Source organism: Idiotropiscis lumnitzeri, chromosome 12, assembly GCF_059441095.1.
Source record: "Idiotropiscis lumnitzeri isolate Australia: NSW breed Sydney's pygmy pipehorse chromosome 12, RoL_Ilum_1.0, whole genome shotgun sequence".
Classification (NCBI taxonomy): domain Eukaryota; kingdom Metazoa; phylum Chordata; class Actinopteri; order Syngnathiformes; family Syngnathidae; genus Idiotropiscis; species Idiotropiscis lumnitzeri.
Window position 1 is genome coordinate 17,039,918 of NC_142402.1, and position 24,092 is coordinate 17,064,009.

Here is a 24,092-nt window from a genome sequence, read left to right on the forward strand (position 1 = left end):
GAAGTTTTGCGATATACTGTACCAACAATGTTTCCAGTTAGAAAAAAAGGGAATGATCATTTTGAGGGTCGAACTGTCAACCTCATGATAAACGTTTCATACAAGTGTTAAAAATTGTTTTCAACTTTTCGTACTTTTAAATGTATGTCGAGGAATTGGTGGAAAAAAGTAACAATGACAACTTAATATGGAAAATTAAAATGAATAAATACAAACTAAAAGACTTTCTTCAGGTTTCCGATTTGGCGAAAAGTATCCGAGAATGTCTTCTTGAAACCAAATTGGCAGATTTGCTGGGTCGTTTAGGGCATGGCACTTGAAATATTTTGTGGGTCTAGTCATGATAGAAATAGCAACTTGAAATTTGGTAGACAAGTGAAACTGCATTTTCCCAAAATCTTTCGGGGCACTTTGTAGAAATTTTCCTGTATTTTAGATGACAAAAGATTTCATGAGCCTTGATTTGCATCGTTTCTCCCCAATTTTATTGGATGGGATGAAGTGAAACTGCAGATTATCTTTTTCCAGATCTTTTATTGCAGTTTAATGGAGCCAAGAGCACTTTATTGCGATGACACGTTTAATAATGTCACAATTAATGATGTCACAATCATCCTTTGACCCGACAGCTAAAACGTTGACGTCGTCGCTGAGTGATCACGATTGCTTTCTTGGTCTGGTTTTACGTTTTTGTTTTTTTTTTTCAAACACCTTAGGCATTATAATTCTTATTTTCATATTTGAATTCTCTGTACAATACAAGTGTCAAATTCCCACTCCCACATGCACAAAAACTGTACAAACAAATTCGGAGAAGTGTTTTGAAGTTAAAATGGACAAGTGAGGCAGGAATTCCCATGAAAGGTGATTCATTAAGCGCTTTTGTTAACGGATTAAAAAAAAAAAAGAAAAGAAAAGAAAGGAAAATAGAACATAATCATCAGATAAAGAGATGATGGATGGAGTGTTTTTAAACAGACACATAAAAAGCCAATTAAATTGAACATGATAAATTTATGTATTGAAAATGTGAAATAATTGATCGCATTGTTCATTAGTGATATTGTAACATTTTTTCATACACGTACGTATATATTTCATGACCATTTCTTGCCATCTAATTTTTTTTTTATGACTATTTCATGATACCGATATGTTATTTAATGGAATTTTAAATGATTTAACCAATTTAGATTTCTATGGCATTATTTAATGGTAATTGTATTTATCTTGTTTTATTGAATGAAGCTTTTATTTATTCTTATGGCATTTTTTTTTAAATTGATTGCATGTTTTAATTGCATTAGCTCCTGGAATTTCAAATTTTGTATTTATTTTAAAAGCCATCTAATGAAATCTATCAGTTTCAGTAGCATTTTAAATTTAATGACATAATCATTGCGTGTCCTTTTAAATCGTCATGAAGCTTTGGTTTTAAATTCAACCAATCAGATCGCCCCAAAAAAAAACAAACCACAATTGTGGTGCACCACAGACACGTCATGAATAAAATCAAAGACATGTCATTAAATCACAAAAAATGTGAAGAAATTAAATGACAATGGCATGAAATAAAGTGGTCAAGGGAAAAAAAATAGATTTAACAATTAAATAAATGAATTACTGCACATTTTAATAAATGTTTTATGATTTCTTTAATTGGCTTGATATGCGTTTAATTTTGGTGGCTCCATTAGGTGAAAGAGTTCCTCCAGTAAATAAGATGCGTTGCCTTTTTTGTTCCTTTAAAAGTTCGTCTCGGATCCACAATGAGCAATTCTCTTGGTCTCGGCAGGTTTGTGTTATTTTTTTTACGTTAGAATCCAGTGTCAGGAAAGTTAGTCCAAAGTGCGAAGAGTGGTTTTGGTGTCGTCAGATCGCCGGCGCTCCTGGCCGTTGTCTACCTTCCAAACAGGTTGTCGTACTCCAGCAGGATGAGCTCCACAATCTGGTTCTGGTAGACCATATGGACCGCCATGTTCCACGTCTCCGTCTCGGGCCGCAGCAACGTCGGGCCGAACACGATGGCCACGCTCTGGTTGGTCATGCGGTTCTCTTCGCCATGCTCGATCACCCTGAACACGCCACACCGAAGAGAACGGAGACATTTTCATCGATGGATGTTTGGAAGCGTTCAAGTTGGTGTGGTACAATTTGGAAGTTTTGACCAGTTGTGGGGAGAATACATAAAAAAAAAAGATCCTGTGTGATGTTTTGGTGTCTTCATATTTAAATTCGGTTAACTTGCAGTGAAAAGATTGCCACAACCGCTTTGAAAAGGTTTCGTGGCGGCGGCAAATTTATTCATCGTCAGCCTAAAACATTTTTATTTCCATTATTTGTCATGGGGAACAATTTTAAAAGCAATCAAAAATGTAAAGAAATTTAAAAACTGTTAAACATTAAAAATACATAAACGTATTCTGTAAACGTATTAAACTATTTTTATAAAAACCATTGAGAGCTTCCTCTCATGCAGTCGTCCCCAACCACCAGATAAGAAAAAAAAACAAAAAAAACACTTGAAGTAATTCAAGTTTATTCATAATCCAAGGCTAAAAATTTTTTGACAAGTGACAGGTTTCTCTCAGATGCTAATCGTCTCGACCGCGTAATGCTAATATTAAAACCACAAGCTACAACTGATGTGTTTGCAAAGTGTTTCTTTGCAATGGGGAAAAAGACCCAGTGAGGATTCAACACGGGAGCCGAAGGCCAAGAAGAAAAAGAAAGGTGTATTTCCAAGACAATAGCAGGCGACCTACCAAATATGGATTTATCGCAACAGGTGATTCCCACGCTCCAAGCCCGTGGCGAGCGGCTCTCCACTGAGTCAATGAAGCCTTCAAAACTGATTTGTCAACAAATGCAAGTGCTTTGAGAGCGTTATGCATACTTGGCGGCTGAGCGCATTGCTAAGGTTTTATAGCCATTCAATATTGGTGAAAAGAATTTTTCTTTTAAAAATTCACATCGATGATGTTGCATCATCACAACTAACCACGACCACCCTAGGTGTGGGAGCATTGCGCTAATTAACATTTTTACAGATTACATTTTTATATGAATACGTTTTCAAGCCGTGCAAATCAGTAAAATCGTCAGTTAAATCAATCAAAAGCCCACGGTGCATGTTCATGAACAAATTGCATATCAATTTCCGTACTTGCGGAGGTGCTTGAAGAGGGCCTGCATGGTGTCGTGGTTGGGCTCGGGCAGCTGTCGGACGAGTTCTTTAATGGCGTGCACCCGCTGCTTGTAGTCTGGAATCTCTGCGAGTTGAGAATGAAAAGATCATCAGTGACTGACAGTGACCGGGGGGTGAAGACAAAGGCAAAGGCTTGCGTAATGATTGCAAATGTTGTGATAATGATTGCGTTGACTCTCTCTGGTCTCGTAAATCTTAATTGGAGGGCAGCTCTTGAGCGCAACGCAAGGAAATGAAATGAAATTCAAGTCAAGTAAAAAGCATTTCACATTGACTCAAATAAAATTGCTCAATTAGGTCCAAGAGCAACAGTCTAAGAATTATTGGATCATAAAAAAATTCATAGCAAAAAAACTATAAGGATAAATACACTGTAAAATAAATAAATAAATACAATTTGAGCGACGTGCAAAAAAAATAAAATAAAAAAAAAGGTAAAATATGAGTGAAATTATTTTTAAAAAAGGATTCTAAAAATTACTATTAATCCATGTAAATAAAAAATAAAATAAAATTAATAATAATGAACATAAATTAAAATATAAAAAGTATCCACATGTGAAGAAAATACTTGGTCACAAAACATTTTTAAAAAAATAAATTAAACGTATGTAAAACCTGAAAAACACTTAAAAAAAAAAAAAAAAAAAATGAAGAGCCATGTGGAAAACATGCTGACATTTTTAGAAATATCGTTATACGTGAAATCTACACTATGAATTGCGTATTTCTGGAGACGAGCACTCACTGATGGCGCCGACAAAGTCGTGGAAGAGCGTGTAGGTGAAGAGCGGCTCGGGAAGCTCCCTGAAGAACATCTTCAGGGCTCCGGTGGTCACGTGGATATCCTCCCACTTGCCGTCAGACAGGCTCACCTTTTCATCTGTGCGCCGCCACGGCAACAGCCAGAAATAAATAAATAGCTGCGAAAAACAACAACACGGGGGACTCACCGTGATTGACAGCAAAGCGCAGCTTCTGGATGAGGGCCAAGTTCCCGCTGACCCTATAGAGGCCGTCGATGTGCAGACCTGCCGGAACCCCCCCCAAAAAGTAAAAAAGATAGGAAGAAGAGTGAAAAAAAATATTTATATATATGAAAAGGATTGCGCGGCGTGTCGTCAGACAGGTGGCGCCGCGGGACGCACCGTTACTTTCCACGTGCTCCATGCACATCCTGACAAAGGAGGGCACCGTGCTGTTCTCCCGCTGGCACAGGCTGGACAGGCCGCATCCAAATACCTGATCTGTGCACACACAAATACTGTCTGGATGAAAAACATTCACAAAAATGTTTTTGTTTGACTCAAGTTTGGGCTAACTCTTCCCCTTGCCGACTTGACTTTTCGCCTTTCCCGTCTTCTGGCGAATGATCAAACGTGGCCGTCAGGCTCCGCCCACACGCAATGACGAAAACTCAATTTACAATTTTATGTTGTCTGTCCCTCTAGTTGTCTGCGGTACAAATTTTTAAGCAATCTTTGAAGGACTGCTGCTAAAAGCCAAAAAGGAGCCTAAAATGTCCGATTTGAACCAAAACGACAGACTTCCTGTTCAGTTTACGGCCTGTAATCATGGTCGACGTGCATTCCAAATTTGACGAAACTTGCTTGAGGGGCTGAATTTCCATAAATGTGATGATTAATTATGAATGCAGACTTGACTTCCGGAAATTGCCAACGTGAGCCTAAAGTGGCCGTTTGGAACTTTTAATAGCGGACTTCCGATGTTCCTTTCCAGCATGGCTTCTGGGGGCTTTTTTTGTGGGTCGACTCAGGATAGACAAGCCGAGCAAATATTATGCTACTGAGTCCAAACTGACTTCAAGGATTGAATCTGTTTAAAAATGAACTGAGTTACTACATAATTATTTGGAGTTTTATAGTGAGTCATCAAAGTTCACCGTCACGCTCCTCCGAAACTCACTGACAATATGTTACACGGTCGGCAGTTTTAAGTTGCCCATCTGTCGGGTAGACATGCTCCAAATTCAGTTGCAATCAGACAAAATTCTTGGACAAAATTGTCTCCGGAAAATGTCGACCTGAAATGGGCGATTAGAACCAACAGGGAAAGACTCCGTGTTCATTTTTGCGATGTGAGATCCTGAGATTTTTTTTTTGTGGGTTGATTCCTGATAGAAAAGCTACCAAATTTCATGAAGCTAAGTGCATCAAGGAGTTTGTCTCACAAAACTCTGGAAACAGCGGAAATGACTTTAAAATGGAATATGCCTTTTGGGTATGGCTTTTTGAGACTTTTTTTGTGGGTCTACCCATGATGGAAATGTCTACCAAATTCCATATTTCTACGTAAAACTGGCTTCACACGCTGAATTTTCCAAACTGTATTAAGCTATTGAGTTTCGTGTTTTATGGCAATACATCAAAATTTGCCGCCAAAATGGTTGGCTTCTTGCATCTTTTACAGCATGTATTCTTGAGAGTATATATATATATTTTTTTTTTTGTGGGGCTACTTGCGACATGACTCATAGACATGCCTCCTAAAATCATGACGCTACGTGCAACTGGCTTTAGAGGGTTGATGTTTTCAGGTTTTAAACATCGAGCTTAGTTATTATTGGCGAATAAACCAAACAAAAACCGTTTGGGACGGTACCTTTAATGTAGCCTTTGTCTCTGACGGCCTGCATGGTGGGCCGGCGCGTCAGAAACTTTTTCAGCTTGTGTTTGGTCTTCTTATTGTCTGTCCCGTCCACGCTGCTCGACGTCTTCATGGCTGCGCAGAAAGTAGAGACCAAAATCAGACTGCGGCTTTTTATCGCCACGACGAAGCGGCGGGAATCAAGCATGATAACGTCTTGTTGGACAAAAAACGGAGACATTTGCTTTCAAGACGCCTCCTGCAGGAGAATCTCAAACTCGTCTGCAGTAGAATTTGACATTGAAGGAGACGTACGTCTGCCTTTCTTTGAGTCTCTGCGTTCTTTCTCCTTGTCTTGCTTTTCTACTCCGGGTGACTCAGGCATGTCCTCTTCAATGGCTTCATCAGACTCACATGCCTGAAAAAAAACACACAAAACGAGTCAGCGAGTCACCTCGAAATTCATCGCTCGACTTTGACAATTTTCCTCCTTTGTAAGCCAGTGGCTTGCAAAGTGAAGTTAATGCAACAAAACCGCTGAGTCGGGAGTTTTCCGAGAAGCAGCGAATGTAACGTTTTACTCGCTTTTAGGGACGTCAATGAAGGACGAACTGTTAATTATCGCGCAAGTTTGACTATAAACTTTAGGCTCTGCAGCTTAAGCAACAATGCAGCTTAGTTTTGAGACGTTTGCTTTCCTCCTCAGCTCAATAGAGAAAATTCAACATCGATGCTCCTTTTGAGGTTGTTTTCTCACGCTGACAGGCAGCAGCTCTTTTTTGACACTTTTTTGGAATATTTGACTGTGACGCAGCATTCTGCTCTATTCTTTTTATGCATTTTCATTTTGTCAAATTGTCTTTGGCTTTTTTTTAGCCTGATGCTGATATTTGGCTCAGCAATTAATCATCCGGTTAATCTTTTTTTTTTTTTAATTAATATAATATCGTGCACTTCCAACAATCAAGAATTTCACAACCGTGTCGGACGCATCCGCAGTTGAGTAGATCGGAATGTGGAAATGTGGTACTTGGTGGTCCTTACCGGACTGCTGACGGTGTCCCTTAGCGCTCGGTACCACTCACTGATGAGGACGTCGTTTTCCGACTGGATCAGCAGTTCCGTACCCTGTCGGGTCTTCAGCTGCGGATGAGGTGCAAGCATTAGCAATGAAGAATTAGAAGACATGTTCAACCCTATTTCTAATAATTGTTCAAATTTGTCTGAGTGGCCGAGGAAATTGCTGTTTCATTTGACACTTGACAGCACACAATTGCGTACAATCGATAAAATGTACATTTTTTTGATACCCTTTTAAGTTCAGTTTAAAGTCAAATGAAGTCCACCTCTATGACATGTTTCTTGCTGGATTTGTCCTTGGAGGCCCAATCCACCGAGCCGCCTTTCAGGTCCACCGTGAACTCGGGTTTGGACTGACCGCCGCCAAACTGTGCGCATGCAAGAGAAGATAGCGGACACTCACACCCAGCAAAATGATAGCCGTTGATTTTATTGAAGGTTTGATTGACGCACCCAGCTGGTGCCGCCTCCCTGGCCCTTGGCGAAGAGCAGCGTGGAGCCTTGTAAAACCGTCCAGGAGGAAGTCCAATTCTTCCTACGATGGATAGCCCACAAACGCTGCTCAAGTCCGCACAATAGAAACCGTAAAATGTCAATGAAAAGTTGTACTCACCGAACTTTCTTGCCATTCTCTGTGATCTTTGTCACATTGAGCACGCCGCACTTTTCCGAGGGCTGAACACGGAGAAAAGAAAGAAGAAGAAGAAAAAAAAAAAAAGATAAAACAGAGCAAGCGGGCAGCTTAGACATGCGTTTTAAAAACAAGCATTGATCATCACAGCGGGATGGCTTCATTTCAACACCACCGACAACAACAGCAGCGGACACGTCAAAAGTGGCAACACCACCACCCAAACAAAGCCCTGCAAAGAAAAAGCTCTCCTCTTTGAACTGCGTTCAGGAAAGAAGCGAAAAGACAACACGTGTGACACGAATGCGTACACACGCCAGCAGGCAAATTAAAGAAAAAGCAAGCTTGCTTGATCAAAGGAACGCAACGTCGGCCCAAAGCAGCAGCAGCAATACATTGACAACATCCCATCCACCACAAGTATTGCGATACTATTACATAAGATGTAATACGGTTCACTACAAATGAATTATGATTCACCCCAATTGTGATACGATTCACACAAATTCTGTTACGATTCACTCCGACGCCGATCAAATAAGACGATCTAATTGACTTGGACTCCAATTATTGATACAATCGTAAACGAGTCACTTTGGATGGAGTTATCATCATCAGTGACAATTCGATACGATTCACTCGACACAATCAATCTACGTTACTCGAATTAGGACATTACGAGTGACTAATTACAATCTGACGATCGGATTCAATTCAGTCCAACTATCATTCCAATTAAGTTACAGTCAATACAATTCACTCAGATGACCTCGCGATACGATTCCCTCCCTCTTCACAATTAAGAGGGTTCACGCCGATTAGATCCATACGATTCACCGATTGCGATCTGATACGATTCACAACAATTACAATACGATTCACCGATTGCGATCGGATACGATTCACAACAATTACAATACGATTCATCGATTGCGATCGGATACGATTCACAACAATTACAATTCACAAAAATAGTCATCCGGCATGATTGACTCCAATTATGATCATAAACAACTCATAGTAATTATGTTACATACGATTCACTCCAATTATGTTACAATTCTATATGATTTGATTCCTTTCAATTTCGATGTCATTGATTCCTTAACGTTACGATACAATACGATTCACTTCAATTTGGATCTATGATTGACATTGACCGATAAATATGACTTTTTTCTCACACAATATTTTGACTTGCTTCTTTCTCCAGGAACTGATTGCACTATTCCAACAAAGCTTGATTCGAACACCAAAATCTGACAGCTCCAATGTAGCCCAGCAAACTTGTTGATTGCCTTTAACTCGCCACATCCCAGCACAAACACGAAACAAGTCAATGATGAGAAAGGAAGAAAATGCTCCTGGAGTGACTCCAAGAACCTGCACAAAAGGTTTCCCCAAAGGTTCTCTTCCATCTGAAGAATACAACCAATGTGGGAACCTTGCGTGGGGTGCACAACGCGGAGGTTGTTCTTTTACTAACAGAGACGGGGCGTTTTGGAGAAGAGGGGCTGGAGTCAGAGTCGGGTGTGGGGGACTTGGGGCTCAGAAGTGCGTCCTAGTGAGGAGAACACAAACATTTTAAGACCTTTTATGATCTCATTGGTCATTATGACTTGAGACATTTTAGGACCTGTTAAAACTTTTTTGAGTCATTTCAGGACAGTTTTGCCTTTATGCAATTTTTTTTAAGACTTGAAGTGCTTGTAGGACCTTTTAAAACATTGTAAGACATTTAAATTCCTTTTAAAAATATTTGTAGATTCACAAAGGTCTGTTACATACACAGTCATTTTAAAACAGACTAAGGACATTTTGGAAATACATTTATGACCTTTTAGGACCTATTAAGGTGCTTGAAAACATTGTAGGTCTTACTTTAAGACCTTGTGGAACTTTCTAAGACTTTATAGGACTTTAGAGGACATTTAAAAAAATTTTTTTATGATTTGTTAAGACCTTGCGGGAGCTTTTAAGTTTTTTTTTTAAAACATCATAAATCATTAAGATAATTTAAAGACATTTAAGATCTTGTAGGACATCTTAAGACGTTTTAAAGACTTTTTAAGAACTTGCAGGACATTTTAAGACTTAAGAAGGCCACTTACTCATAAAACATTTACTAGCTTACCCTGATGTTCTTTTTTTTTTTTTTTTTTTTTTTTTTAATTTGGTTGCCTTTGTTGTCCAAGTGTTTTCTGCCCGGTGCCCTCAAATGCGGCATCCACATGAAATTGTCACAATTAAATGATTTCAACAAGTCGGAGGTAGGAATCATGCGAGGTGATTAGTCAAAGAGGTAAGACACAGCTGTGGTAATGCATGCACATGCTTGCACAAACTGACTTGTTGCTTATACGGATGCAAGCGAGTGGAGCTTGTCCGGGACGGTCTGAGTTTCAGCGTCCACTGCAAAGCAACCACTCTACAACTGAAGCCTTCATTTATTTCCCCAAACAAAATGCCTGAGCTGTGCGGCCAACGATGAAGGCAACAAATGGGATGCATTGCTGACTTCGACAAGCGTTTTGGTGTCTTTTATACGTGACGCACCTTATCGTTGGGTTCTTGAACATAAGCGCTGTGTCTCCACTTGGTCAGGACGATGGGCTCCACGTGTTTCCTGTCCAGACTGCGAGTCTTGGTGGGGTCAGCGAGGTGCTGTGGCGGGGAATGGTTGTACTAGAGGGGATAGAGCAAGATTCACTCTACAGCCTTTGCTCAAATTGAACACATTTCCACAAAGCAGTCTTTGGAATTTCTGTGATGGAATTGATGAAAAATGAGCAGAAGGTTAGGCGGTCTTATGGGTGTCTTTTACAGCATGGCTTTTTGAGACTTTTTTTGGTGGATCAACTCAAGACAGACACACTTTCCTAATACCATGTTGCTAAGTAAAACTAGCTTCAGGGGATGTATTATCTAAACTCTTTCAGTAGTTTGTGACTTTCCGGCAAATTTACCTTTGGCAGCTCCCATTCAGACCTGGAGCCGTCTGCGCTGTAGTAATATGGGCGACCCTGCTCGTCTACGTGTTTTAACCACTGTTGGTGTACACACAGAACAGAACAAGGACAATTAGAGCGAGAAACAAACATTTGCTGTGGGTCGTCACATCAGGAAGGCCACTTTTCTACCAACAGCCAAAGCCAAGCCAAGAAAAGCCAAGCCAAGCTCCGAAGACCGTGGAAGGAGTTGGGGTACCTTCTCATTAGTATAGTCGCTGACATACAGCGTGTGGCCTTGCTCGTCCATCCCTTCCGACCACCCGCGAGGCGGCGAGCCGTACTGGCTGTCGGACAAGCTGGAGTAAGCACTGAAGCACGTGTCCTCCGAGCACAGGGGCCCCAGGCGGCCCACCGACAGCGACAGGAAGGGGAAGAAAGATGGCGAGAGTGACAGGGGAGTGCTCTGAGCGTGGAGAAAGAGACGAAAAAAAGAGGAGGGGGGGGGGTTGTCTTTTCACCAATAGAAGAGGAAGACACCAGAAATAATGCACCCACATCTACAGAGCCCCAGATATGACAATGATAAAGTCATAGCCACGTGAAAGGGAAACGTGCAAGAAAAAAAACCTAAATAATGGTAACAATTTGTGGCCATGAAATACAACCTGAGTGGTCACAATATGCTAATTTCTGGCCACTGAATAGGTATCGTGTCATGCGAAATACTATATAGAGAGTCATATACAATTTTCATGACATGTCTGGGACTCTGTACAAACGCAAAGAAAAAAAAGAGAGAGAAAGCAACATTTGAGAAAACAATTGTATGCAATTCCAGTTTTGGTCTCCAGGGGGCACTGTGGCACAGCAGGTCTTTTGTTGTGCGTTTGCGGGCAACAAAACATCGCTTTTCTTTTCATTTGATTTCATTTTATACATTACAAGCAGCTTCTGCTTTTCACCTCATTGCTTTCGCCCGCGCTGGTGTTGTCTCCGTGCGATCCGCTGCTGTCCCGGGCTCGGGGCGGCTTCCAGGTCCTCTCGTGACTGGAGCGGTTGTAGTAGAAGAGGCGGCCGTGCGGGTCCTTGTACGACTCCCAGTCGCCCAGCACCTGGTGGGGGGCGCCGGCCGGGAGAGGGGGGGCCGCCGACTGCGTGATCTTCAGCTCCTGCAGGTTGCTGTACACGGGCGAGTCCGGCCGGCCGCGGTTCGACGACACGCTCTGAAGACACAAGAACGCACTTTTGAATTTTCATTAAGCTGTAACAACTGTAAGCAAATGATGCCGTTAAAATGTGTTACATGAAAGTTGAATAAAAACTGTGCCAAAATAAATGTTTGGGGAAAAAAAAAAAAAATATATATATATATATATATATATAAATATAGCCAAGAATCACTAACAGCTAAATTGGGCAGCCTGCTCCGTGCATGAGGACATGGAAAAGCGCTTCGAGGTCAAAGAAAAGCGCTTCAAGGTCATGGCGATGCGGAAAGGAGGCGACGGTGAGTGTGTTACGTTGCGTTGCGTGAGGTGACAAAAGAAGAACAGAGGAAGGAAGTCAGCAAGAAGCCACATAAGGTAGAAATAAGGAAGCGAAACTGCAAGATGGGCCCGCATCCTGAGGCGGGAACGCGCATCGGCCACAAAACTGAAAATATACTCTCATGCAATAGAAGCTCCAAAATGGCCCAATGTGGAGTCTTAACACATTTGTCAAAACTTTCAGCATCAGATTTAGGGTCACGTGAGACTTGACCTCACTCAATCAAGGCAGCAATTCATTTGATTTCACAAAGATTCATTCATGTCTGCCATCTAAAAAACACCACTAGGTTAAAAAAAAGTTTGACCAGGGCAGCAGTTAGAATGAATAAATTCATTTAACATTATTTTTGTATGGGGAAAATATGAAAATATTAAAGATACCTGTATGTATTCTCAGAAATGTAAAAAATAATATTGTGAAGGTCATTAAATTAAAACCTAATGATTGAGTTTACCGAAATATTTTTGAAGTTTTTAACAATTGAAGATGAAAAAAATTAAAAATATAGTTTTTAAAAAGTGTTTTAAATTAATACACAATTTTTGAAAATTGGAAATAAACATTTTTTAAATGAAAATCTTTAAATTTTCTTTTAAATTAATTTCAAAATAATTACTTCCCCAAAGAAAACGGTCTCATTTAATTTTTTAAAAAAGTAATTGTTTTCAATTGCTTTCAACAAAAATTTGTAAATAATTTTTTTTTAATTCCCATCACGACTGTCAAGCGTAGAAGCATAACTTTCTGTTTACACAAGCCAGTGAAAAATATTTTTTTCCGGCATGCTTGCAGAGGTGTTCATCTCCGCGACTAACAAGTCCATTTGAAAAGTCTTGAACCGTAACTGACAAGTGTGTGCAAAGCTCCAATTTGTCAATTTGTCGGCGGGCGACTGATCAGCATCGTTCCACGCCGACGCTACTGACGGCGCCGAGTCATCAACGGCACGAGGCGTCCCGCGGCCTTTTTGGTATGCGCAATGATTTCAAATGGTTTACCTCTTCGTGCATGGAGACTGCACGCCGACTACTCCTCATTCGTATGACCGCCATCGAGCTCGGCTTGACTCCACTGCGCCGAGCGAGCATGTGATTTCATGCAGAGGGTGCGCGTCTAAGGGGAAGTCCGGCCCGTCAATCAACCGTTGAGACAGCGAGGACGGCGGGATCCCGTTTCGACCGCCAGACCGCATCCTGCTCTTGAGGTTGCAAGGAAACTTCCCAAAAGCACACCTACGAGGGTTTCCATTCAATTAACATCTTGTGCACCCCATTTCACGCTGGTCTGCTGCAAGACCCCATCGAGTTTTTTTTTTTTTTTTTTTTAAACACAAACAACGCCAATTTAAGTGGTTTCTTTTTGTGAGCAAACATTAAACAATTTAATACGTTTTAATAATAATAATGTTGCCTATGTGTAGTGTGAAAGGGGTATAAAGTGGGTGCTTCAGAGGAGAGGGGTGAAAATAAATCTCAGAACAGACAAAATTTGGCAAAAAGGATGCAAAAAGGAAACTTGATGTAAAAAAAAAAAAAAAAATCCAAGAATCAAGACCAACCAAGACTAATTTGGCACAAGTGGGCGCTTTTGCAGCAAAAAAATTAATTATCAAGAAGCGTCAGTAAATTTGTCTCTCGTTCCCGAATATTTCTGGCACCAGTTCAGTGTGAAAGAGGTCAAAGGGAGAAAGTGTCACGCAATTTACGGCCTCATTAAATGAGCACGGCGACACGGCGACCTCCACGGTGGCGTTAATGGCGTTTGTATGTTCGCCAGCAGCTGCTGCTGGCAGACATCTGCCGCAAGCAGCTGATCAATATGGAGGTCAGCAAGCGTGGACGAGGCGTGGCGGGATGCTCAACATGTTCACCTGACCTCGGCGCTCGCAATGACAAAGCGACGCCTTCAGGGAAAGTTGCTGGAGGATAATTTATGGCCCATCTGTCGCAGAGATCAAGTTAAAAGCTGGAAGCAATTGTACCAAATCTCCCGGGCAAACTTGTCTCGGAAGGAACTCTGAAAAATGGGCAAAATGACCAGAAGTCGGCCGCTTCAAAACAAAATGGAAGACTTCATGTCTTTTTTCAGGTTTTGTTGAGACGTTTTAGCCGGCTTGCTCATGATAGACATGTCCACCCAAATTGATGTTGCGATGTCAATTTGGCTTTGAGGGCTGAATTAAGAAAAACATTTGACTTCTTACTAAATAGCCCCCTGTCGCTCGGCTCGACTTGAAGTTGACCGAGGGGTCCTTTGGAGGGGACAGAGTGACAACAAAGTCTGTCAAGTCATTGCTGAAGGTTGGGCTAGGATTCCGCATCTGTTGGCCCACTTCCTCTTTGGTTTGTCTGTGAGACAAAAAAAAACCTGCCGGGCTGCATACCGCAGTGGAGTGTCGAGCAAACACAACGTGCACTCGCATACTTTTGACTCGCATGCTTGCACTTGTGCAAACACGCAGGCAACGCTTGAAACAGTCAGCGTTGAGTCAGAACGGGGGAGTCCACGTCAACCAGTGAATTTGAGGGATTTTTGGGTGTCGTCAGATGGCGAACAGAGGCCGGGACGGAAGCCTGTGTAGCCCCTTTTACACAATCCATCTATCAAAGGAAGCTGCTGTCCTGTGTGAAAGGTATCGTCACAGACCGAGGAGTTAAATGTGACCCGTTCGTGTTCTCACTTCTGAGGAAACAACAGAAGTTGCGATATACCTCCGGTACAACCTCTCAACCAGCAAATTCACGACTCCCCTTCAATGCCTCATTCTGTATCGGTTTACCTTTTCACTCTTGAGGAGCGGTGTGAAAAGTGTCAAGTTCAGCACTTGAGACTGATTTCTCCTACTATGCGACAATTGCTGAAATCCAGCAAAAACATGCCAGAGTCAGAGCTGAGTGTATGCACACACACTAGTAGTTGAACAATTTTGTGGTGTGTGTGTGATTATGTAAGGGTGTAAGGGGTTAGCGTTTGGACAGGTGCGGACACATAATGCAACGTGATTGACTTAGCGGCGAGCACACGCCACTCTGGCTTCTACTCGACAAAGGATTTGCGATCGCGAGTTATATAAAGTAACGACCTGGACGTGGAAAGCGTAATCGTCACGCTTGGCCACACCCCCTGCAAGCAGCCCATTGGCTGGCCATTTGGTGTGCAACCAATCAAGCTTCAACAACAATTTTCATTGAAATGTTGACCTCTGTTCTGCTTTTACTCGAGTCGCTGGTTGCAAAATGTTTCGCATAACAAAAAGCAGCGTGCCATGCACCATCTTTATTTAAGATTGCGATCCATGACATCAGAGAACGATCACGCACAAATTGGATGGTCATATTTCCTTTTCGTCTTTGCAGCAGTATCGTCGTGACTTGACAAACTGAACACACGCGGACGTAACGAGCAACGAACAAAAGCTCCCGATGAACACACTTAACAAAACAAACACAACAAAATGTCCTCATTTCTGAATGAATATTCATGCATGCGCCGTTCCCTGGCTGGCACGACACAAAGGTAATCAGAAAAAAAAAAAAAAAAATAATCACACACGACAACACCTGCTTTGCATACAAAAACATTTGAGCAGAAGGAAAAGTGGAATTTAGGCACTAAGTTAACAAAGGGGCTTTGGAGTGAGAGAATATTTGGCCGCTTCGTGCAGATTAGCGCAGAGAGGCGTTCATGGTCATCACGCTGACGACAATGACGAGGTGATTAGGACGACTCGCGCTGTAATTACACTTGACAATGTGCGCAAATGTTTCTGCCAAGGTCAAACACGCTTGCGCAGCGGCTGTGGCCGATTAGGAAAATGCTTCCAAATCAAAGCCAAATGACATTTCATATAGAGGTGAAGAAGATGATCTCTGGATCGGGAACGTTGACGTCAATTCATTTTATTTCCTAAAATTGTTCAGCCCTAGCGCATGGTACGCTGCTTGGCACTCGACTGGTCGCCGTGTCATGTTTGGTTTTCCAGCGTAAATGCTGGAAGTCGAAACAACGGGTTGGACTTGTTTTTGGCGACCGCATCCTCACAACTCGACAATTTGTTGTCATACAATGACACATCCATGTTGTCACACAACATATTTGTAACGCTATTTCTTCAATATTGAACCATAACCCGAATAAGTCATGAAACGCAGCTCAGGTTAAACGTAAAATAAATTATATAAATGAATAAAAAACTATTGTCGACCTATCATTTTAAATCGCGAGGGATTTCTTGAATATACAAACACGTGGTGTGGGAAAAAAAAAAAAAACGCTTTTTCCGATTTGGAATCGCATCACTTCATTCATAGAACGTGAACTGGCCTTTCTGGTCTTGAAGGCTTTGGTTTCCTCGGGCAAGCGCACACAAAACCTGCCGGGATCAAACCAGTCCAACGAGACCAAAACCGGACCGGTTCCATGTTCCCAAGCGCCGAGCAAAATGTGGACCAACGTGGCGGTTAAATGTGCACAGTGAGTCATCAGGAAGAAGAATCTAGCCGTCTAATCTGGAATGGAACGATCCAAACAGGCTTGTACGTCACCACACAGGAAAAGATGGTGTCATTAACTCATTCACTAGCAGGCCAGGTGAAAAGAATGCAGTTTTTGACGTCTATATCCGTCAATGGCATTGAATGAGTTAATCAACGCCGTGCTATGCTCGTTGATTTACCAGAACAAGGGAGGAAGGTACAAGAACATTCCAGAAGCATTTCCTGGCAAGGCTCCACATTTTGGAGATACAAATTAAATTGGAATTTAAAAATGGAATTACTATAGAGAAATTACAAATTTAAAAAAAATAAATAATAATAATAATAAAAAAGCAATAATTAACAAATTCTAAATATTTGTTAAATCATAAACACCTTTTAAAAATTCAAGTATATTTGATATATGTTATATATTTAAATATGAATATTTATTATCTTATATTCACGTTATATGTTGATATATTGAAATATAATGGAATTTATGAAGATACAAAAATAAATTGAATTCAATTATCAGAGTTAAAATTAATGAGTGAAAAATGAAACTGGTCATTTATTGAAAATTTAAGTAAAAAAAAAAAAAATTCCAAATAGTAAAAATATATTTTTACACAGCTAAAACATTTCTAAATTGGAATCCCAAAAATTTAAATGAATCATACATTTAAAAAATATATAAATAACGAGCTTAGGCGCATTATGTCGAGTTTTACGGTCACATTTAATGATTAAGCGGTGAGCGTTTGCTAGGGTGCAAAGTTCAAAGAAAAGCTGGTCTGTCTTGAAGAAGGTGACAAATGACACACTCTTTTTGGTGAGAGAGTACAGATGGCCGGGAACAAATGTGGACAAATTTAGTGGCAAGAAAGGCTCCATAAATCATTTGAGCAGCGTTAATTAAAAACTATAATTCACTGTACAGGCAAACGTTTGAAGTCCCGTTTGAGTTCTATGTGATTAATGTTTAGGGTCTGGGCAGCGATTCAAAACAATTGACAAATTCCGACATACATGTCAGCGGAGTGTCGCTAAAGCTATGATGCTAGATGAGGACAGGAAACAGTACTTGCGCTGTTCCACAAAAACATGACTTCAATCAACTGTCACTGTTTGCTCACACTAATTACAAGGCGAAAATAACAGCCAGCAAACAAACACTTTTCCAGAACCGCATTGTTGTCTTTGTATTTTGTGTACATTCCGCCAGTCCTGTTCTGCCCGCGAGGCGGAGCTCAGCTCGGCTCAGCGGCCAGCTGTCCAAACAAATGTTATTATGGAGCCACCCGGCCAGCCCTTATGTAATGTAGCGTGGCTAGCGCGGCTAGCGCTTTAGCGGCATCACTTTGAGCATCACAGGACACTCCCGGTGAGTCAGTCAGTCCCTCGCGAGGATTCATCGGCGACATGTTAGGGTTGCAACATTCAGCTCAGATAAATCGGCCCAACTAAGCAAAACATTGGAGAGACATTTAGGAACGCTCAAATTGGCTCTGTCTGTTCAAATATGGTCAATTTCAGATTTTTTTTCACAAATCAATACAATTGGCTATCTGTTAATTTTATGCATTCATAACCGATTCTAAAATGTTGAAACTGGCTTGAGTAAAAAAATCTAATAACTCTCTTGAGTGTATGAACTGTCTGAGAAGTGTTGTAAAAAAAGATTGAAAGTCTGGAATTGATTTTTTTTTTTTTTTTTGGTACAACAAAAAAAAATTGTCTTTTAAAAGGTACGATACGTCAAGTCGACTTGAACAAGGGAGGCAAGGCAAGTATTCCACAAAATATTTGTGACTTGGAAGCACATCCCTTGCGTCAAAAATGTCCAAAATTTGGATGAACGACTGCTTCTCAACGTATAAATTGGCACAATGTCTCTCGCACAACTGACTTCATGATGGCCTACGTTAATGTGAAAAGTCAAAGCGCTTCTTTTCACATGACCTGGATGAAAGACATCCGCATTTCTCTTGATTGTGTGGAAGTTGATGCAAGTTAATGCAGAGGAAAACTTAAGAGCTGGTTTGGTATCAGGAGAAATACATCAAATCCCCCCAAAAAGGGAGGTTTGAGGGAATTGTAAAACGAATCTATTTTTTTGTCATTTGCTTTTTGTAGAAAAGAAGGGGATTCAAATTCCAAATTGGATTTTGGTGAAAAACAGCTGTGATTTCATTTGGAGGCCATCACCTTCCCCAATGAAACGATTGGAAAAGGCAAGAATCAATTTAAACTTGCCCAAAATAACGACTAATAATATATATTTGAAAAAAGGAAATAATCATCTCGAATTTTGCATTTTACAGTCATACAGAATTAAACATTTTTTGTTTCAATTCATTTGACATTGTGCCGCTCCTTCCGGTGTGTGCTTTGGCCATCTTGCGGCAGTATAATACACACATAAGTACACGTGTACATGGAGCCGGTAGTCCTGCCTCAGTAAGCTGCCGCAATACCAGTCGTTCTTCACAGACGATAAAGAAGATGTGCTTGTAAGTAATCTGATATTGGCTGTTTACATTTTTAATCAAGCACAAAGATAATCAATCTGCTTTTATTTATACTGTTGTGAGATTATATTCTGAGGATTTGCACAAAATTGAGTTTAACAAATGCCCGTAAAACGATTCATCATTATCGAAATAGTTCATTCAATTTGATAATTGATTAGTTGTCGCACCATTCGATCATTCCATTCAAAGCCCCACCCTTGCAGTCGGTCTCTCATGTGGAACGCTTCCCACGCTGCTACAAGCACCGTTGACATCACGTGCGTGAAAAGTGCCGACTGGCTCGGAAACGTCAAGGTGACGCGTCTGTCCGTCCGTCTGACCTACCGTGCCGTTGTCATCTGGGTACATGATGGTGTCCGCTACCGTCGGGGTGTTGTCGCCGTGACCACGCTGTGTGTGTCTGACATGGGCAAAAGCGCGACCCCCAACTCACACACTACTATTACATAAACACACATACACATGGAGCAAGAGAGAGAGAGAGAGAGCGAGCGAGAGAGCGCAGTGCACTGCTGACATAATAACGCACGCACATCCAATTGAAGCGCTTGTAGGGATTAAGAAGAAAAGCTCGATAAAGTGAAGAACTGTGACTCCTACGCACACGCGCACTTGTTTGTGTCTCATCAAAGACAGAGCAGATGATCCCCTCGTAATCACGCCGCAGAATGTCGATTATTCTGAGACTTCTTTGAAGGGGATCCCTGCGCTGGCTACACTGAGATAATTGTTTTTTTTTTTCCTTTCGTATACAGCAAGTCAAGGCAACAAGCATCATATCAATAATAATAATTCTATTATCATGATAAAAGACCACCCATGAATGTGTTAACGAACGACTAATCCACACGCCGCTAAAGACACAGTTTTATTAGACCAGAGTGATTCGCAAAGAAAGCAAATTTAATTCCAGCAAATGTATGCTAATCTCGCAGTGTTTTAATCCAGAGAATGACTTTGCGTGAGGGTCTTTTTATTTATCCTTTTAATATCGGTCACCTATTACATGCCAAGTTATATTTTCCAGTGCTTCGGGCTGATAAAAGTCGACTCGGTTCCCACTGGACGGGCGGACCGAGAGAACCTGGTGAATTTTTATGGAGAAAATAAGCAGAGACAGCAAAAGGAGAGCACCAGCTGCTGCGCTGCCACAAGCCTTGCGTGTTTGTGTGAGTGTGTGCGGGTTCCAGGTTGATTGATTCATAATATACCACAAGTCAAGAGTCGGAGAGCTCTCCCTAAACAAAGACCAACCAAACTAACTGACACCTCTGCTAGCAACTATGACTCCAAATGAATACGGATGCGGGAGCTGACAGCCGCGAGACAGGACGTCGAGTGACATTTTCTTTGGCCTTTAAACTTCTGTTTACGTCCTCGAGTTCATTTGTGGACGGAAGTCCATTGTGGCGTTCACATAAAAGTCAGGTTAGGAAAATGTAAACGTATGTTTGCCTTTCAATGGTGAGGCGCCAAGATGAAAAGATTAGCGTCAGGGAGGCTGGACGAAACAAAACATTTAGGGGGTGGGGAGGGGGGGGGTGATGCCATCAAAAGTCACATTGTAAGGTCCGTTCTAAACAATGACTGTGGTGCAGAATTTGGAACAATGGCAGTGGGCAGACTTACGCACCTTTTATAACATTTTGCGTCAGTAACGTTTTGTTTTTCCCACTCTGGTTTGATACGTTTGGTCTGGCAGTAATGGAGCGCGACTTGCGAACAAAATCAATCTGAGATAGTCGAACTAGCAAAAGAATGAGTGAGGCCCTAACCTCAACCCAAAGCCTAACACTAACCAAAACTAATCGAGTCAACCCTAACCCCAATGTGAAACCCAAACCCAAGACAAATTCTAACCTGAATTCCATCCCTAATCCAAAACGTGAACCAATCAATACAAGCCAAAAACGCAACAATAAGCGTAAAGTGAAGAAAAAGCTTTTCCCTTTGGATAGTTTGGTAGTATGGCTGCTTTAGAGTGCCTCGTTGTCCGTCGTGAGTGTGCACACATCAGAGAGAGGACAAAAGAGCTAACCCGTCAACCATATCAAGTCATGATGATAAGTGTCTTTACCTGAAGCTGTTCCGTAGAACTGCTGCTCAGCTCGTCTCCAGACTCCGAGTCGTTGGTCTGCCGATCCTCGCCTGCCGAGTGCGGCGGGCTGTCTACATCCAGCGGGGCCCGGACCAACTCCGGAGATCGCGCACGAGTGCGGGGCAGTGTGCTGCTTCGTTGACAAGGTGTGGGTGCGGTGCTGTGGGCCAGGATTTCGGCTAAAGATCGCTCAGGCCCCGTGGGGCTGCCGGGGATATGCTGGTGCTGGTGGCGGTTACTGTCCCGCCGCTGGATGGGCGGCGTCAAATGCATGGACGAGGTGGAATGAACGGAGGGCGAACGCAACGGGTTGGACTCCGGTCTGTCTGGGTTCGCATTGGAGGAGTCCTGCAGGGCCAAATCCAGATTGGACGGTTTTACCCAGACCGCACTAGTGTTCTGAGGCGGCGTGTTCCCAGCAGAAACTGGGTGATGAGGTGGGGTGCTCCCAGCGGAAACCGGGTGATGAGGCGGTGTGTTCCCTGCGGAAACGGGGTGGTGCGGTAAGGGCTTGGGAGGCGGCATGAGGGCTTTGCGCACCTCCCTGACATACTGGGCGGGCACGTAAAAGGCTTTGCTGCCCTCCTCCCTGCGCACCTTCCACCAGTCTTCGTTGGTCTTCTGAACTAGCATGTAGCATTCTCCTTGGTGGATGGTGATCAGTCGGTCTTTGGACTTGTACTCGTAGTCATACTCCACCTCAATGTAGACCTGGCCCGGAGCAATGGGCAGCTCCGCCATGGCGCCTCCTGCTATCCGCCGGGCTAGATTACACGTTGTCTGACATGGCCTCCAGAGTTGAGCTGATGGGAACATGAAAGAAGAAAGAATGATTTAAAACAGCGTCCCAGACACACCCACTTTTAATTCCATGCATCGACTTCGAGGTCATGAAATACGATCAACAACAACAACAACAGACACAAAGAGCCAGGGTGTCTAAGCATTCCTAATATGGTCGTAACCTGATGAGAGGAAGTGAATAAGAAGATGCGTAAATCCTCTTGGAAGGCGGACGCCTCGTGGGGACGGGAGATTAGACGCTAAAACTAATGGACTTGCACGCTGCCACGCCGGCTACGCTCATGATACGGGCAAGTCGCTGCTCATTTGTGTGATCACTCGCATAGTTTCCTGTTCTACTCTCACACACACACTCAACCACACACGGCTGTTAAGGTGAGGCAAGTACACATTGAGCAACAATCACAGGGACACCATGTGTATATATATACACGCACGTGCACACACCCACCCACCCACACACACACACACAGAATATAAAGGGCACCTTCTATTCATACAGTATTTGACTCTAGATACTCAAGAAGTATCAACAAATAAGACCGATTAAGGTTCATGGGGCCTAGATATTGGATTGGTGACCGTATATGTAATCTGACATTGACTTCATCAGTAGTCAATTATTTGCCTACAGGTCGCATGCGTCAAACTCGAGGCCCGGGGGCCAGACTTTTTTGTGACCAATAAACGTAAAATAAACGTAATATTTGAACAAACACTTTTTATTGGCCTCTCATTTCAAAACTAGTTATTCATCAAATTGTTTTGTAGATGTAATGAGGCACTCATTCATCTCAAGGTAACTATAACCATAATGTGACCTGAGACAAGGGCTGCACAATAATGAAAACAGTGATCAGGTCGTTTTTATTTAATCATTTCTTTTTACTGCATAGTGTAGACATTATTGTTCTTGGGGGAATGTAACGGTCTTTTTTAAATCTAATTTTAGTTCAGATTTTGTTTAAAAAAAAAAAGCTCATCCAGAGATAGTCAAGCGCTAAAGATTAGCTTTGGCTACTCACCGTGATGCACACACCAGACTGCCGTTTTACATAATGTCTATCTCTATGAAATACACCAAAAACAAACAAAAAAAACTCCCAACACATGGACATGTTCGTTAGTAGTTCCGTGGAATATAACCTGACAGAATTAACCCAAGAATTAACCAAAACATTGCTTAAATCATTTTCTGACCTCCACATAAAATTTAACATCACATTCCTCCAGCCCACCTGACACAATGATGGAGATAAACGCAACAGAAAACGTTTTTTTTTAAAAAAATATTTATTTTATTATTTTTTGATCAACCCAACACTGCTAGCTAACCTATCGCATTCCCGACGGGATCGTGACACTTCCTGAAACATTCCACCCAACTTTTTCCGCCACCGGGATACCTTTTTCGGACACTTTTACGCTACGTCAGGCTCGTTAAAAAACTCAAGAGCAATTTTCCCCAAAAATAGTCACATCAAAATTACATGTAACAGATCGATAAAAAACAGTTAAACAAATTCAAGGATGGCTAATTAATTAGCATGGCGGCTAACAAGACGTCCTTAGAAAAGAAATAAAGTGTCCCGTCAAAGTGTTTACCTCAAGGGAAACATCCCGGTGGTCCCGGCTAAGTGGTTGGTCCGTGGTAGTGCTTAAATTCCAGTCAACTTCATCCAGGTGACTGTGAGCGTGGATTAAGAAGCCGTCCACTTGGTCAAGTCCTTATGCCGAAAATGAGTCACTTCCTGTCCGCCACAAGTTGCTCAACTGCTCGCCACCTTCCACTGTGTAAAATTGTCTCGAGTGCAGCATTCTGTCACTCCGACGAGGTGACGTATGGTGACGTCACGGTTCCGCACGTGAAAGCCCGCGAGTTCAAGTTATGTTTGAATATCATTCCATAACTAAATTTTAAATTTTAATTTTTTTGGTTGGAAAAGTACAGACAAAAAGTGAATTCACAAAATGTCTTGGTGAACCGTTGGAGTGAGACCTTGACGCAAAATTGGTGTTTCATTTCTTCGGGCATCCCAGGTATTTTTTGTTTACACTAATAGAATGGTAGCGTCCCCTAGGCATTAAGACGTGGAACTAACAAACTATCACGCGTCGGGCTTCAAAATTGACACTCCAAATTTACCAAT

The 24,092-nt window shown here is 41.9% G+C and overlaps 1 protein-coding gene across 3 annotated transcripts; it reads right to left on the minus strand.

Moving 5' to 3' along the window:
- Nucleotides 1–462: 462 nt before the first annotated feature.
- LOC148326238 (rho GTPase-activating protein 12-like) lies at nucleotides 463–23,791 on the minus strand. Of its 3 annotated transcripts, XM_088311702.1 has the most exons (18): nucleotides 23,548–23,791; nucleotides 21,118–21,941; nucleotides 11,440–11,700; nucleotides 10,734–10,940; nucleotides 10,493–10,573; nucleotides 10,083–10,211; nucleotides 9,013–9,087; nucleotides 7,509–7,570; nucleotides 7,349–7,430; nucleotides 7,162–7,263; nucleotides 6,860–6,958; nucleotides 6,131–6,233; nucleotides 5,831–5,950; nucleotides 4,357–4,455; nucleotides 4,162–4,239; nucleotides 3,957–4,091; nucleotides 3,167–3,272; nucleotides 463–2,075 (listed from the first exon to the last, which is right to left on the minus strand). In XM_088311702.1, exons 2-18 carry the CDS (start codon nucleotides 21,877–21,879, stop codon nucleotides 1,901–1,903), a joined length of 2,676 nt encoding a protein of 891 aa, XP_088167828.1. In that variant the 5' UTR covers nucleotides 21,880–21,941; nucleotides 23,548–23,791; the 3' UTR covers nucleotides 463–1,900. The 3 variants fall into 3 exon arrangements, with proteins under 3 accessions (XP_088167828.1, XP_088167830.1, XP_088167829.1); XM_088311704.1 differs by lacking the exon at nucleotides 10,734–10,940 and having other exon boundaries at nucleotides 23,548–23,790; XM_088311703.1 differs by lacking the exon at nucleotides 9,013–9,087 and having other exon boundaries at nucleotides 23,548–23,788.
- Nucleotides 23,792–24,092: the final 301 nt, after the last annotated feature.

Coding starts and splice junctions, on each gene's coding strand:
- LOC148326238 (XM_088311702.1), bottom strand. CDS start 21,879: ATGGCGGAGCTGCCCATTGCTCCGGGCCAGGTCTACATTGAGGTGGAG. Junction 10,574..10,733: donor GCGACTATACTAATGAGAAG/GTACCCCAACTC, acceptor GTACACCAACAG/TGGTTAAAACACGTAGACGA. Junction 7,571..9,012: donor CTCCAAAACGCCCCGTCTCT/GTTAGTAAAAGA, acceptor CTCCGTGTTCAG/CCCTCGGAAAAGTGCGGCGT.